The 13,660-nt window shown below is 49.4% G+C and overlaps 1 protein-coding gene across 1 annotated transcript; it reads right to left on the bottom strand.

Annotated features, from left to right (window-relative positions):
• Nucleotides 1-87: 87 nt before the first annotated feature.
• LOC148803804 (uncharacterized) lies at nt 88-11,706 on the bottom strand. The gene is made up of 3 exons (XM_088894188.1): nt 8,378-11,706; nt 7,874-8,304; nt 88-7,796 (listed from the first exon to the last, which is right to left on the bottom strand). Exons 1-3 carry the CDS (start codon nt 8,508-8,510, stop codon nt 7,764-7,766), a joined length of 597 nt encoding a protein of 198 aa, XP_088750314.1. The 5' UTR covers nt 8,511-11,706; the 3' UTR covers nt 88-7,763.
• Nucleotides 11,707-13,660: the final 1,954 nt, after the last annotated feature.

Genomic DNA, 13,660 nt, shown 5'->3' with positions numbered 1-13,660 from the left:
AGGTTGTTGATACGTGTCCCCCTACTTTGGTTACGTGTTTTTGAGCCGTAGCTTAGGGAGCTGGATCAACTCACACGTGGGATATATAAGGAAGAAACTTGATGCATGCACCAACAAATGGATGGTCGATGGTTGGGTTTATCCACCATCCTTATTCCTTTGGTGGACCCCAATATACAATGCTAACTGGCCCATAACTTGTCAGTCCATGGGCTTTCCTTGGAACTTGGCGAAAGAAGAAATGAAGTGGAAACTCCACAGCCACTTGTCAAAAGGACAATATGTTCAAGTCCTCGGCGTAACAACATTGAAGGTGAGAAAGCAAAATGTAAAGGAAAAGAATTGACACCTTTGAACTACCAAAAAGGATCCGTTATTAAAAGGATTTGGGCTCTAATGGGGCCATGGTTAAAACGCAATCGAGCTATAATACCTTTCAAGATTGAAAACACGATGTCTGCACATTACAGTACACTAGCAAGTTCATTCCTTAGGCCTGGTTTGTGTGTGATGCAATTTGATTTGCAGTGGTGCAAAAGTATGGGAGTGCAATTGATTTAAGCAATGTTGTAAGCCTGGGCCTGGATTGGATGGAACCTGTAAAAGGAACCGGTGGCCTTTTGGGGCCTGGTTAAATGACAGATTTCATGTGTTTTATGGGCTGAATGGGTCGACTGCTTGATTAACCAAACCGAAACCGGGACATGTGGAACATTCCGATTTTTACTCTGATATCAATCTTAGATCATTCGGTTTGAGTGCAAATTCTGCTTATTTTCCGTTTATATTCGTGTACCCTTTTCGTGCATATTAATTAAAATAAAACTACCAAAGTTTGCATTCTTTTATGCATTTATGCTATTGTGCTACTTTCAAATTGAGCCTAAAGCTTAATTTGGAAAGAACATAAATACAAATATATACAGTATAAATATATTCACAATAATATAAAATACAAGGTTTTGCATGTATTCCTTCCAAACTTAGCCTAAAAATGAACAAATTTGCAACCTCTTTTTAAAGCTTTGAGTTAATAGTTAAGGCTAAGTTAAGACAAATATATACACTAATATAAAATAGGGTAAATTATAAAGACCCCTTATTTGACAGTCTCCTTGTAGTTTTTTTTTTTTTTGTTGCGATAAGTCCTGAACTTTAGCAGTTAGACAAAACCTCCTTCCGTTAATCTTCTGTCAGTTAACTTTGAAAAAATTTTCATCCGAGTGTTTAAATTTTTTAAATGTCCTAACTATCCTTTTTAAACTGTTAACGAAGGACGACGGATTCCCGCCGGAGAAAAAGTTCCCCTGCAAATATAAATTGTTGAAGTCCGTATGTACATGCGGCTAGATTGGACGGCAATGGACCGGTGAGAGCATTAAGCCGGAGGATAAGCGTGTGGAGCTGCATCAGATTTCCGAAGACTCCTACTAGAATTTGGTCGATGAGTCCTGATGAAGGAAGATTTGACCCGACCTTGCAATCACTCCACGTGGCAAAAGTAAATAGCTCGCACAACAACGCACCCAGGGCGCAAGCACCAAAAGGAAGAAACCAGCAGTCCGAACTCCCTTCGAGGAGCCTGAACTCCCTATGAGGAGCCCGAATTCTCCCTTTGGCCCCAAGCCACACAAGGCAGTGACCCGAACTGGCCCGCCTCATGGAAGTTCGGGACACTCCCCTATCCGAACTCAAGACTTCACCTCGTTCGCCACTCCAGCACTTTGCCTCCGAGACGCCGAACTGAACAAACGTACCATACCTGACACCGAGGAGGTCCGTATCCAAGGGCGGCGCATTTGACTGACTTGGGATCTGACGCTTGACAGCCGCACATCAACGGTCACCTACCACCGCCACCTGCCACCATCATCGCCAGTCGCAGAGACGGCTCCGACAAAAGGGAGCAGTGGCGGTTCTGACCAGCAGAGGGGATGACACCCAAACTAGCAGGAGACCAGAGGTAATCGTACCTGACCTGACAGAAGCTTAGGAGTGAGTGCACGAGGTAGCTATAAAAGGCTCCCTACCCCCAAGAACAAGGTACGTGAACTTTGCGCCATCTGGTTTTATCTTGCCTTTTAAAGAATTCTAACTTGAGCTTCGGAGCATTCATACCGGGTTCCCCCCGGAGCTTCCTCATCTTCTCTGTTTCAGGCTCCCTGTAGCTTCGTTTAGAGGCAAGGTCGTTGACAGCTAGGACCAGCCGGATTGCGCACCATCAATTGGCGCCGTCTATGGGAACGCTTCTAAAAGCCTCCCTCTAAACTCTCATAACCTCTTTCCTTCAAAAACCCCAACACTCATGGCTTCTTCTAGCAACGCCGGACATGACACGGAGACAAACACCACAGGGGAGCAACTTCAAGTCCCCGTGGTGTGCGTCGGACAGTTCACCATCCCCCTTTCGGTGGATGGGATCCCCAGCTTGAATGCGCCACAAGCAGTGGCGCCCGTAAACCTTTCTGCCATGAGCATCCCCTTTCCTCCCTTGATCGAGACAACCTTCACTGAACCAACTGCCGTCCCCTGGCAATCGGCCAAAACCGGTTGGACGACCTGATGCAATGCATGCGGGCAATGTAAGCCCAAATGCAACAATTCCAACAACACCAGCTTCAGCAGCACCAAGTACTGCACAACATCTCCCAACATCATTATCAGTAGCAGTTCCCCCAACTACCCTTGAACCAGTCACTGCTTCCACCTCGGTATCCTGCCCCGTAGCCGGTTAAGGCCTCCCCTCAGGGTGGACGCCCTCACCGGGGAGAAACCTCTCGGCCCCAGAACCCCCCTAACAGCCAGGTCTTGTCCCCAGGCCAAAGAGAGAGAAAAATCACCCCTGCCTCACAACTCACAGGCGGGTCAGGAACCTCGCCCACAAGGTCAGCACCTCGGCGCTCCAGACCCGAGTTCCCGCTCACGGAAAACCGATTCGGCGCCCTGGCAGCAGACTACCAGCATCCCAGGCCCATCGAGCTCGGCAACACATAGGCCAGCAGCGCTAGTACCAGGCCCACTCAACAACGAAGGCGCCGACGAAGTCGCCGAACTGCCACCCGTGTCCTACCCGAGCTTAGAGGTAAGGAAGAGACGAGCTCGTACGAGGTAAGAGCTGCCCCAATTCTCTCAGTTCCTTCCCCCCTCGCATCAGAACTCCTGGCGGTCCCCTTGCCCAGAGATTTCAAGCTCCCACCTTTGGACAAGTATGATGGGTCTTTCGACCCCAACGACCACGTTGACGCTTTTCAGTCCCAAATGCACCTCGCCAGGGCCAGTGAATCGTGCATGTGCGTGGCCTTCACCACCACCTTCAGGGGCGTAGCCCGCACTTGGTACAGGAACCTGGCCCCCAGGTCGATAAGGTGTTGGGCCCAGTTCGTGTAGGTCTTCACCGCATACTTTGTCACCAGCAAGCGGTGTCCCAGAACAGAGGAAAGCATCTTCGGAGTAGTCCAGAGAGAAGGAGAATCCATCCGGGGCTACATCAAGCGGTTCAATGAAGCGTGCTTACAGATACCGCGGTTAGACCCTGCAGTGCAGCTCGCGGCGGCCAAGAGAGGAGTAACGCACAAAGAGTTCAAATGGCACATGGTAGTTAACCAGCCCACAACCGTGGCCGAATTCCTCAAGCTCGCGGATAAGTTCATGAGAACAGAGGAAGAAATCAACCAACGAACCGAAAGCGGGAACGAGAAAAGAAAGAGAGAAGGCGAGCCCTCCAACCCAGTCGACAGAAAAAACCCGGCCCAGGAGCCGAAGCCGAACCAGTCGTTCCGAGCTCCCTTAGCAGTTCGGACGGATTACACGCCGTTAAACACGAGGCGAACCGAGATCTTAATGACGATCAAGGACGCCCCATACGTAAAGTGGCCACCTCACCTAAAGGGAAATCCGAACGAGAGAAATAAGAATTTGTAGTGTAATTTCCATAGAGACCACGGTCATAGTACCGAACAGTGTAATAATCTCTGGGACGAGATAGAGGGACTCATCCGTCGCGGATACTTAATGAATTTTGTACAGCATGACAATAATAACAACAATAAGGTAGGTCGGCAAGGAGAGCACGGAAAGGATGCCCCCGAATCTAGCAGCAGACCAGCCGAACCGTTGCAGCGACAGCCTCCGGAAGAGAGGCCAGTTCGGGGAACCATCCATGTAATTGTGGGAGGTTCGGTGGTAGCAGGGTGTACTTCGGCAGCGGCCCGAACGTCAGTTCGCGAAGCGGCCCTCGAGGAACAGAACCCCCCAAAAAGACCAAAGACTGAAGAGCCGATCTTCTTCACGGAAGACGATGCGCGAGGGGTCCACTACCCCCACGATGACGCGCTTGTCATTAAACTAAGGATCAGCGACTTCAAGGTTAGGCGCGTACTCGTAGATTCAGGCAGCTCAGCAGACATCCTCTTCAAGTCAGCATTTGACCAGCTACAGTTACAGAGGAGCGAGCCGAAGCCCACGAACACTCCTCTGGTGGGTTTCAGCAAAGAGGAAGTCAGGCCCCTCGGAAAAATAACAATACCTGTAGAAGTCGGCACATGGACTTGTGCGGTCAGACTCAACCATGATTTCCTAGTGGTCGCGACCCCCTCCCCATACAATGCCATAATAGGGCAGTCAATTACGCATATCCTGCGGGCAGTGGTCTCCACATACTATTTGGCAATGAAGTTCCCTACAGACTTCGGTGTGGGGGTAGCGCGGGGCGACTAGCTCGAGTCCCGCAAGTGTTATGTTGCTGCCCTGAAGGGAAAAACCAAGGTGGCCGACGACCTTGAACTGGAGCGGCCTACGGAGCAAGGCGAGGAAACAGTCGCAGTCCTGACTTCGGCTACAGACCCAGCTCGCACACTACAGATCGGTGCTTCCATCGAGGAACCACTACGAACCGAACTGTCAGACCCGTTAGATAGAAGAAACGCAACTTAGCCCCAGAGCGCTGGAGGGCGGTCGACGAGGAGGTCGAAAAGCTCCTCGCAGCAGATTTCATAAGGGAAATCCATTACCCGAGCTGGGTAGCCAACCCAGTGCTGGTGAAAAAGGCAAACGGCAAGTGGCGCATGTGCGTCGACTACACCAACCTGAACCGAGCTTGCCTGAAAGATTGCTTCCCCCTCCCCAGAATTGACCGCCTAGTGGACGCAACCTCGAGACATGAGTTGCTAAGCTTCCTAGACGCCTACTCGGGCTACAACCAAATCAGGATGGACCAGTCCAATGAGGAAAAAACCAGCTTCGTAACCGAGTTCGGCCTGTACTGCTACATGGTCATGCCCTTCGGATTAAAAAATGCCGGAGCAACCTTCCAAAGACTTGTAAATCGGCTGTTTCGGCCCTTGATTGGCACGAAGATAGAATGTTATGTAGACGACATGGTCGTCAAGACGCAGTTTTCATAGGAATTAATACAAGACTTAGATTCTGTCTTCCAAATCCTGCGTCAATTTAGCATGAAATTGAACCCTAACAAATGTGTCTTCGGTGTCACCTCGGGCAAGTTCCTAGGGTACATTGTCAACCGGCGCGGTATTGAGGCCAACCCAGACAAGATAAAAGCCATCCTAGATATGAGACCACCCCGGAAAGTAAAAAAAGTTCAGAGGCTAAACGGCCGCATAGCCGCTCTAAAACGCTTCATGTCCAAATCAGCAGACCGCTGCCTGCCCTTCTTCAAAGCAGTCAAAGGCAAAGGGTTCGAGTGGACCCGAGACTGCCAGCTCACGTTCGACGAGCTAAAAAGCTACCTCGCTAGTGTTCCAACCTTAGCCCGGCCCGAGGAGGGCGAGGTCTTAGAACTGTACCTCTCGGCAAGCGACGAGGTGGTCAGTTCGGTACTAATAAACGAAGCAGACCGGGTCCAACGACCCATCTATTATGTTAGTAAAATTTTGCAGGGAGCAGAGACAAGGTACCCGTAGATAGAAAAGCTAGCATACGCGTTGGTGATAGCAGCTCAGAAACTCCGCCCGTACTTCCAGGCTCACACCATCATCGTCTTGACTGACAAACCTCTGAGGCAAGTTTTACTCAAGCCCGAGGTTTCCGGTCGACTGACGAAATGAGCCATCGAACTCAGCGAGTACGACCTCCAGTACATGCGACAAGTGTCAGAAGCATGCCAATATCCACCATCAGCCTGCTGCCGACCTCAAGTACCTCACCAGTCCATGGCCCTTTGCACAATGGGGCATCGACCTTCTGGGGCCATTCCTGCCAGCAACAGGTGGGAGAAAGTTCCTAGTGGTGGCAGTAGATTACTTCACAAAGTGGATAGAAGTTGAACCTCTGGCAGTAGTTATAGCCCGAAACATACAGAACTTCTTTTGGAAGAACATAGTATGTTGCTTCGGGCTACCTCGGGTACTGATCTCCGACAACGGAAAACAGTTCGAGGATATCAAGTTCCAAGAATGGTGCCAAAATATGGGAATTTGTCAGAACTTCACGTCGGTCGCACACCCGCAGGCAAACGGTCAGACATAAGTAATGAACAGAGCCATCCTCCGCGGACTGAAAGCACGACTAGACCGAGCTAAAGGGTTGTGGGCGGACGAGCTACCAAGTGTCCTGTGGGCTCACCGAACTACAGAAAAAACCGCCACAGGAGAGACCCCCTTTAACCTCACCTACGACACCGAAGCGGTAATCCCGACGGAAATCGAAATACCTACACTGCGACTATAAGCATATGACGACCAGACAAACGGAGACGAGTTATGCACCAACCTCGACCTGCTGGATGAGGTAAGAGACCTTGCGCACATCCGAACAGCGGCCTACCAGCAAAAAGTAGCTCGGTACTATAACGCCAGAGTAAAGAAGAGGAGTTTCCGCGTCGGCGACCTGGTTCTCCGTAAGATCATGGTACACGAACCCGGCATGGGCAAACTCGGACCAAATTGGGAAGGACCCTACAGAGTAAAGAAAGCACTCGGGGGGCATACGAGCTCGGAACCTTAGAGGGTAAGCAAGTACCCTGAGCATGGAACATCGTCAACCTAAGGCAATACTACCTATAGACCACCAAGCGAAGTGGATAAAATCACCACCAAAACAGGCCGCGCAAGTGCGGTAACCCGGGCAGGAAACAGATCGAACGTATGGTCAGTTCGGCAAATACGTTTAGTTCGGGAGAAAGAACAACCAACACTTAACCAAAAGAAAGTCGTTCCATTTCAAAGTAAGGTAGTACATTTCAAAAAAAAAAAAGAAAAAAAATTTTACAAGCCCGGAGCTACTTCTTCATTATTAGAAGGCACTTCAATGATACCCGAAGGCCCTGCCTCGCCCTTGGAGTCTGGCTCACCATCAGCAGCATTGGCCATCTCCTGAGTTATGCGCGAAGTGGATATGGCACTAATATCGAGCTCGGGGTACGTATTCCGGATCATCCACCGGCATAGTTTAAAACCCCTCCGGTATGAATCCACCATCAAATCGTCAAAGCCCGGTGAAGCAATGTACTCATCGACAGCCTTCTTCTTGGCATCTTCGATACCATGAGAAAAGATCTGCGTCCTCTCCCTGATGTCCTCCTGAAGGTACTCAACCTGATGCTGCAGATCCAGCCTCAAGTCCGCCATGTGCTTCACCACCACTCCCATGGCCTCGGCATTTCTTTGAGACCTCGCCTGCCTGATCCGTGTAAAACGAGCAGCAGCCTCGACAGCACGAGCAGCCCCTTCAGCAGCTCGCGAAATCATCTCAGCAGTGCGAAGAGCTTCTTCGGCAGCTCGCGCCTGCCTCGAGCTCCTCTCCACCTAGGCCACCAAGGCATGAATAGAAGAGTTCACCTACCAAAAAGAACCGAGTGATCAAAAGAACCAACAAAACGAAAGCCAAAGAGCTCTAAAAAAGGGAGATCACTTACCACCATGGCATGGGTAACAGCACGACAGTCCACCTGATGCAGAGGGAGATCAGTCCACGCCGCGACCTCCTCGGGGAAAATGGCCTCCTTATTCTTTTGAAGAGCATGGGTCGGCGACAGCACACTCCTGAAATCCCCCGGGGCCCCCGAGCCTGAGGGCCCAGCTCGCGTATGAGCAGACCTAGAGTTAGCAGGAGCACCGGAGTATGTAGGAGCCCCTGTGTAAGTAGTCTCAGCATAAGGGACCCCTGTCGGCTCCTGCATTGGAGGAACCATCTCGGGCTCCCTAGGCAGATCTTCTGACGGATAGTCCGGCACCTCAGGCTCCGCATCCTGGGGCAGCTCGGCGCGAGTTCGCTTGGCAACCCGCTTCCTCCTCTTCATGCCTTGGAACAAGTGCCCACCACGGGTCCCTCGAGAGTCCATCACACCTGCGAAAAGAAGTTTGCCATCAGTAAAAAGCAAGAAAGACAGCAAGACAAAATCTCTAAGTGAAGAACCTACCCGAGCTCAGGCCGGCCGTAATGAGCTTGGCCTCCGTCAGATACTGTTGACACTTCAGCCCAAGCCGCGCCCATTGCCGGAGGCCCTTCGCCGTCTCTTTGTCAAGCGTGACCCCGGAGTCAGGAGCAGCCATCCCCCACACCCGGTCTGAAACGGCCACCCCAGCACACTTCGCACCCCGAAATAGTCCCGCTTCCACGCCGGGACCTTGTTGGGGAGTTCATGTAAAAGCTTAAAGCCCGGGCGAGGAGATAGGTAATATGCCCGCCTACGCCCGGGGAGGGGACCCACTTGCTTCTTAAGCATTAAGATTGAAGAAAAAACCTCTAAGTCCAAAGGAAAGCTCTCTTCGCAAAATAAGGAGATTGTCCCCACCAAATTTCGAATGGAGTTCGGGTGAAGCTGGCCGACCGTCACGCTGAAGTGGTTCAAGACTTCGACAAGGAGGGGATGGAAAGGCAATCGCAGCCCCGCGGCAAGCTGCTCCCGGAATATCACGATCTCATCAGGACCATGTTCCCAAGGAAAGCTACCCGAAGGTATGAAATAAGCGTACTCCCCGGGCAAGTTATAGTAGGTAATAAGGGATTGAAGCCCCTCAGGCATCATGGTCGAAGAGCCAAACTTGTCTAACATCCGACCCCGATGAGAGGTGGACGCCAAACTACCCGAGGCGCCTCGGCCTACGAGTTCGAACTCTTCCTCGAGCTCTACCTCCGGCTCGCTAGAGCTATCAGGGGATGCAACTCGGTTCGTAGAACCTGCATCAGACCCACTTGAAGGACTATCTAAGCTATCCAAGGTAGACATCGGGGAGTAAGATGGATTCTAGGAAAGTACTCACCCGGAAAAAGGTTGTAGACCACGGGAGCTCGGACGAGCAAAAAAACCTTGAACGTGAACTGAAAAAGCCTGGACGCGAGCCAAAAGAACCTGGACGCGAGCTGAAACTCGGACGCGAGTTCGAGAGAAATACAGAAGTGACAGCGACTGGGTCCCCCCCTCCCCCCACTATTTATACTCATAGTGACCGAAAAGTGACGGCTTAGATCAAAGCCAATCCGACGGCCCACAATCACACTGACCGCACGTCCCCTGAGACCGAGACGTGATTGGCACACATCTTCTTGAAATTGACAGAGCGCCGGCGCACGTCTTTTCGAAACTGACGGGACGCCAGCGCACGTCTCCTCACAATAAAAGCGACAGCAACACGTTTTCAAAATTGAAAAGACGCCTGTTGTCACGTCTCCCAAGCGGCACGCTTTTTGAAATTTCAAAATAAAGCGCCCGTCGTCACGTCTATCAGCGTTCAGGCAGGTCGGCACGTTTCCCGCCTTTTGGGTGCTCGAAGAAACCCAAGGAACCCTGACAACGCACCTCGCGCCATCAGAACCAAGATTCAAAGTACGGGGCAAATCCACCTGACACCTTGCGAACTCCCCGCGCCAAGGCAGGACCCTTAGCGCGAGGAGTGGGGGGCAATTGATGAAGGAAGATTTATCCCGACCTCGCAATCACTCCACGTGGCAAAAGCAAATAGCTCGGCACAACAACGCACTCAGGGCACAAGCACCAAAAGGAAGAAACCAGCAGTCCGAACTCCCTTCGAGGAGCCTGAACTCCCTACGAGGAGCCCGACATCCCTACGAGGAGCCCAAACTCTCCCTTTGGCCCCGAGCCACACAAGGCAGTGACCCAAACTGGCCCGCCTCATGGCAGTTCGGGACACTCCCCTATCCGAACTCAAGGCTTCACCTTGTTCGCCACTCCAACACTTCGCCTCCGAGACGCCGAACTGAACAAACGTACCATACCTGACACCGAGGAGGTCCGTATCCAAGGGTGGCGCATCTGACTGACTTGGGATCTGACGCTTGACAGCCGCACTTCAACGGTCACCTACCACCGCCACCTGCCACCGTCATCGCCAGTCGCAGAGATGGCTCCGAAAAAAGGGAGCAGTGGCGGTTTTGACCAGTAGAGGGGATGACACCCAAACTGGCAGGAAACTAGAGGTAATCGTACCCGACCTGACAGAAGCTTAGGAGTGAGTGCACGAGGTGGCTATAAAAAGCTCCCTACCCCCAAGAACAAGGTACGTGAACTTTGCGCCATCTGGTTTTATCTTGCCTTTTAAAGAATTCTAACTTGAGCTTCGGAGCATTCATACCAGGTTCCCCCGGAGCTTCTTCATCTTCTATGTTTCAGGTTCCCTATAGCTCCGTTCAGAGGCAAGGTCGTTGACAGTTAGGACCTGCCAGATTGCGCACCATCGGAAGACGCAAGATAGTGACTCGGTTGTTCTCGCAAGTAATGCCTTGGCACCGACAAGGACTTTGCTCGGTCGTGTTCCACAAGAACGACCTTCCACCGACAGCCAACCGGAGGGCGATGATCGCCGTCTGTTCCGCTGCAAGATCTGATTTTCCGACAGTTGTGTTCCACAAGAGCGACCTTCCACCAACAGCCATCCGGAGGGCAACGAGCGTCGTCCGTTCCGCTGCAAGATCTGATTCTCCGAGAGGAAAGAAAACCAGCGACTTGTGCCGTCATTCCGTTGCAAGATACTTCATGCTTCGCCTCATCTCTACTACAACCACAATCAGACGCTTTCCGCATCCATCAATATCCCGCCGTAGAGATAGGCAAAGCACGCCAGGCCATTAGAGGGAGAGGCTCTTCATTTTCCTCTCAGAGACCGGAACACGGGTCAAACTCACAATGTGGAGCGAGTGATGGGAACACCATAAAGGTTAAAGCTTAAAAGGGCAATGGTGAACGGAAAATACCTTCTGCTTTGCTCGAGCCGTGCCCATCTGAGAGAGCGCAACAAGCGGCGGGAACCACCATCGCCTTCTTCGACTATGGCAGAAGCGTCAGTACCGCGAACTCTTTCCCTTTCACCGACCCGTCTTCGATCGCTTCACCCAAAACTGCAATCCCTCCTTCTTCGACTATGGCAGTTCTGCCCTCTGGAATTGCAGCTAAGTTGCTCAGAACCACCATCACCTTCTCCGTCAAACCGCTCCCCTGCTCTGAAATCAAGTCCACCAGCGGTTTCACGGCTCCCGCATTAACAGCCCTCTCTTTGTTCTGTTTCGTAGAACAGAGCTTATAGAGCGTCGTAAGCGCGTCTTTCTTCCCTCGAATTCACTCGCCCAAACCCACTCGCGAGGATCTTCACTTTATTCCATGTTCAGGTCTAATTTCAAGTTTTGATCACTCTGTTGTTTGTTTTGTCTATTTCTACTTGTAGAGACTGTGATTCTTCAAAACATGTGTTGTTGTAATCTCACCATTTTTGTATGTATAATGTTATGTCAGTTTACTATAACAGACTTCATGGTTAAATTTCATTTTGGTCTTCATTTATTTTTCCAAACAAAATGAAAATTTCCCATCTCAACAGAAAATATTAGTTTCAGTCTTTCAGACCGTTTTAATGTCTTGGAATTCAATCCTATGTTCTAGTACTGGTGTTTCTAAGTTATTTTTCTGGGTTTTTAGTCTACATTTTCTAAATTCTGTGGTATTTTTGGTCTGGGAATAATTGTCATTTGAGTCCTTTTCTTTTTGCTTTGTTTTCGTTTTTTCTCTCCTTTTAAAGCTTACCTGCTTGGTGATCACAGCATGGTTCCAGTAAATTGTCACTTAAGAATCAGTATCTAGCCTTTAAAATGAGCTTTACCTCATTAAGATATTAATCCAATTTGAGGATACTGGTAGTCTTTCACAAAGAGAGGGCTGTTAATGCAGGAGAAAAGAGACCAACGGCGGGATCGCTCTGCAAGCACCGATTGCTTCTTGTCTTCGATTAACGAGAGGTTGAGTAGAGCACATGCTGCGTTCTGCTTCGACGTGGTCGAACTGGTCTTTCGATTTTTCCATGATTTCTGGAATTGTTATTTTGGTCAGGGGGTTTCTATCGAAAGACGAAAAGACGAGAAAGGAGCAAATATCCATTTCCCAGGTTAAATAGGTTTTAAGAGAAAAAAAAATAGAAAAAGTTTAATAGGGTATTTTGATAATTTAACGTTTTCCATCATCTTATTTAATGGCTAAGGGGGTCTTTGTCTAATGCTAAAGTTCAAGGGGTCTTTTTATTTGTATTTGTATTCCTCCCAAGCTGAGCTTAAAATACCTCCATTATGATTGAAAATCCCGAGCTCACTTTCGAAAGTGAAAATATATATGTTTTACATTTGATAATATTCTATGGTTTATTTATTTCCTTTTTAATCATGCAATCTAGCACGTACAAAGTAGGGGAATACTTTGTCGTATTTAAGGGTGTAAACGGTATCCGATTATCCAATTCCGAATTCAATATCTGATGTAATCAAATCGAATTAGAATGGTTTGATAAATTTAACGGTCGAATTCAAATTTATACATTTTATCGATTAATTTTTTGAATTCGAATTCAAATTCGTGTTGATCCCATTCGATTAAAATTCCAATTCGATTAATTATATACATTAATATATATTAATAATAATTATATATATTTAAAGTCTTAAAGAGGGATCATGTCCCTCGTAAAAAAAGCTAACATGCAATGATGTCACTCTCTCTCTCTCTCGATGATCCTTCTCCTCCCCTCTCGGGCCTCTCCCCTCTCTCTCTCTTCTCGATGACCCTTCCCCTTCCCTCTCGCCCTCTCGGTCCTCACCCCCCCTCTCTCTCTCTCTTGTCCTTTCTTCTTCTTCTTTTTTTAAGTTTTAATTTCATTCTTCTTCCTCCTCTTCTCTTCCTCTCTCCCCCTCTATCTTTTTTATTCGCACTCCTCTTCTCTTCCTCCCTTTTTTATTCCTAATCTTTGCAATCTGTGAGCACCGACGACAGCGTCTGTGATAGTAGTCGAGCACCGGTCATCAGCCACTACCATCTCTTTTGCCACTACTCAAACTCAACGCCTCAAGGCCCTCAATTGTCCAACATCACTGGTCATTGTGCTACAACAGTCCAGATTCACTAGCCAGCATTGCTCACTACCATCGCATTTGCATCGTCGGGAACCCACGACTGCCACCATCACACACTCACACTTGACCCATCGCCAGGAACCCATGATTGCCGCCATCACACACTCACACTTGACCCATTGCCAGGAACCCACGATTGTCGCCATCAATCCCCTACCTCTTTTCTCAAGCTAATCACTTGCTTTTCTTTGCAAACTCAGTCATTTAAGATTCTATGCCTCTTGCCGGTTGAATTCAAATCGATTCAAATATTCAATTTAATAATCAAAATTGAATTTGAATTGAAACATTCGAT

This window comes from Nelumbo nucifera, chromosome 1 (assembly GCF_055504915.1).
Source record: "Nelumbo nucifera cultivar China Antique chromosome 1, China Antique-T2T, whole genome shotgun sequence".
Classification (NCBI taxonomy): Eukaryota; Viridiplantae; Streptophyta; class Magnoliopsida; order Proteales; family Nelumbonaceae; genus Nelumbo; species Nelumbo nucifera.
Note: the sequence above shows the minus strand (reverse complement) of the source record. Positions and strands in the feature narration are given on the sequence as shown.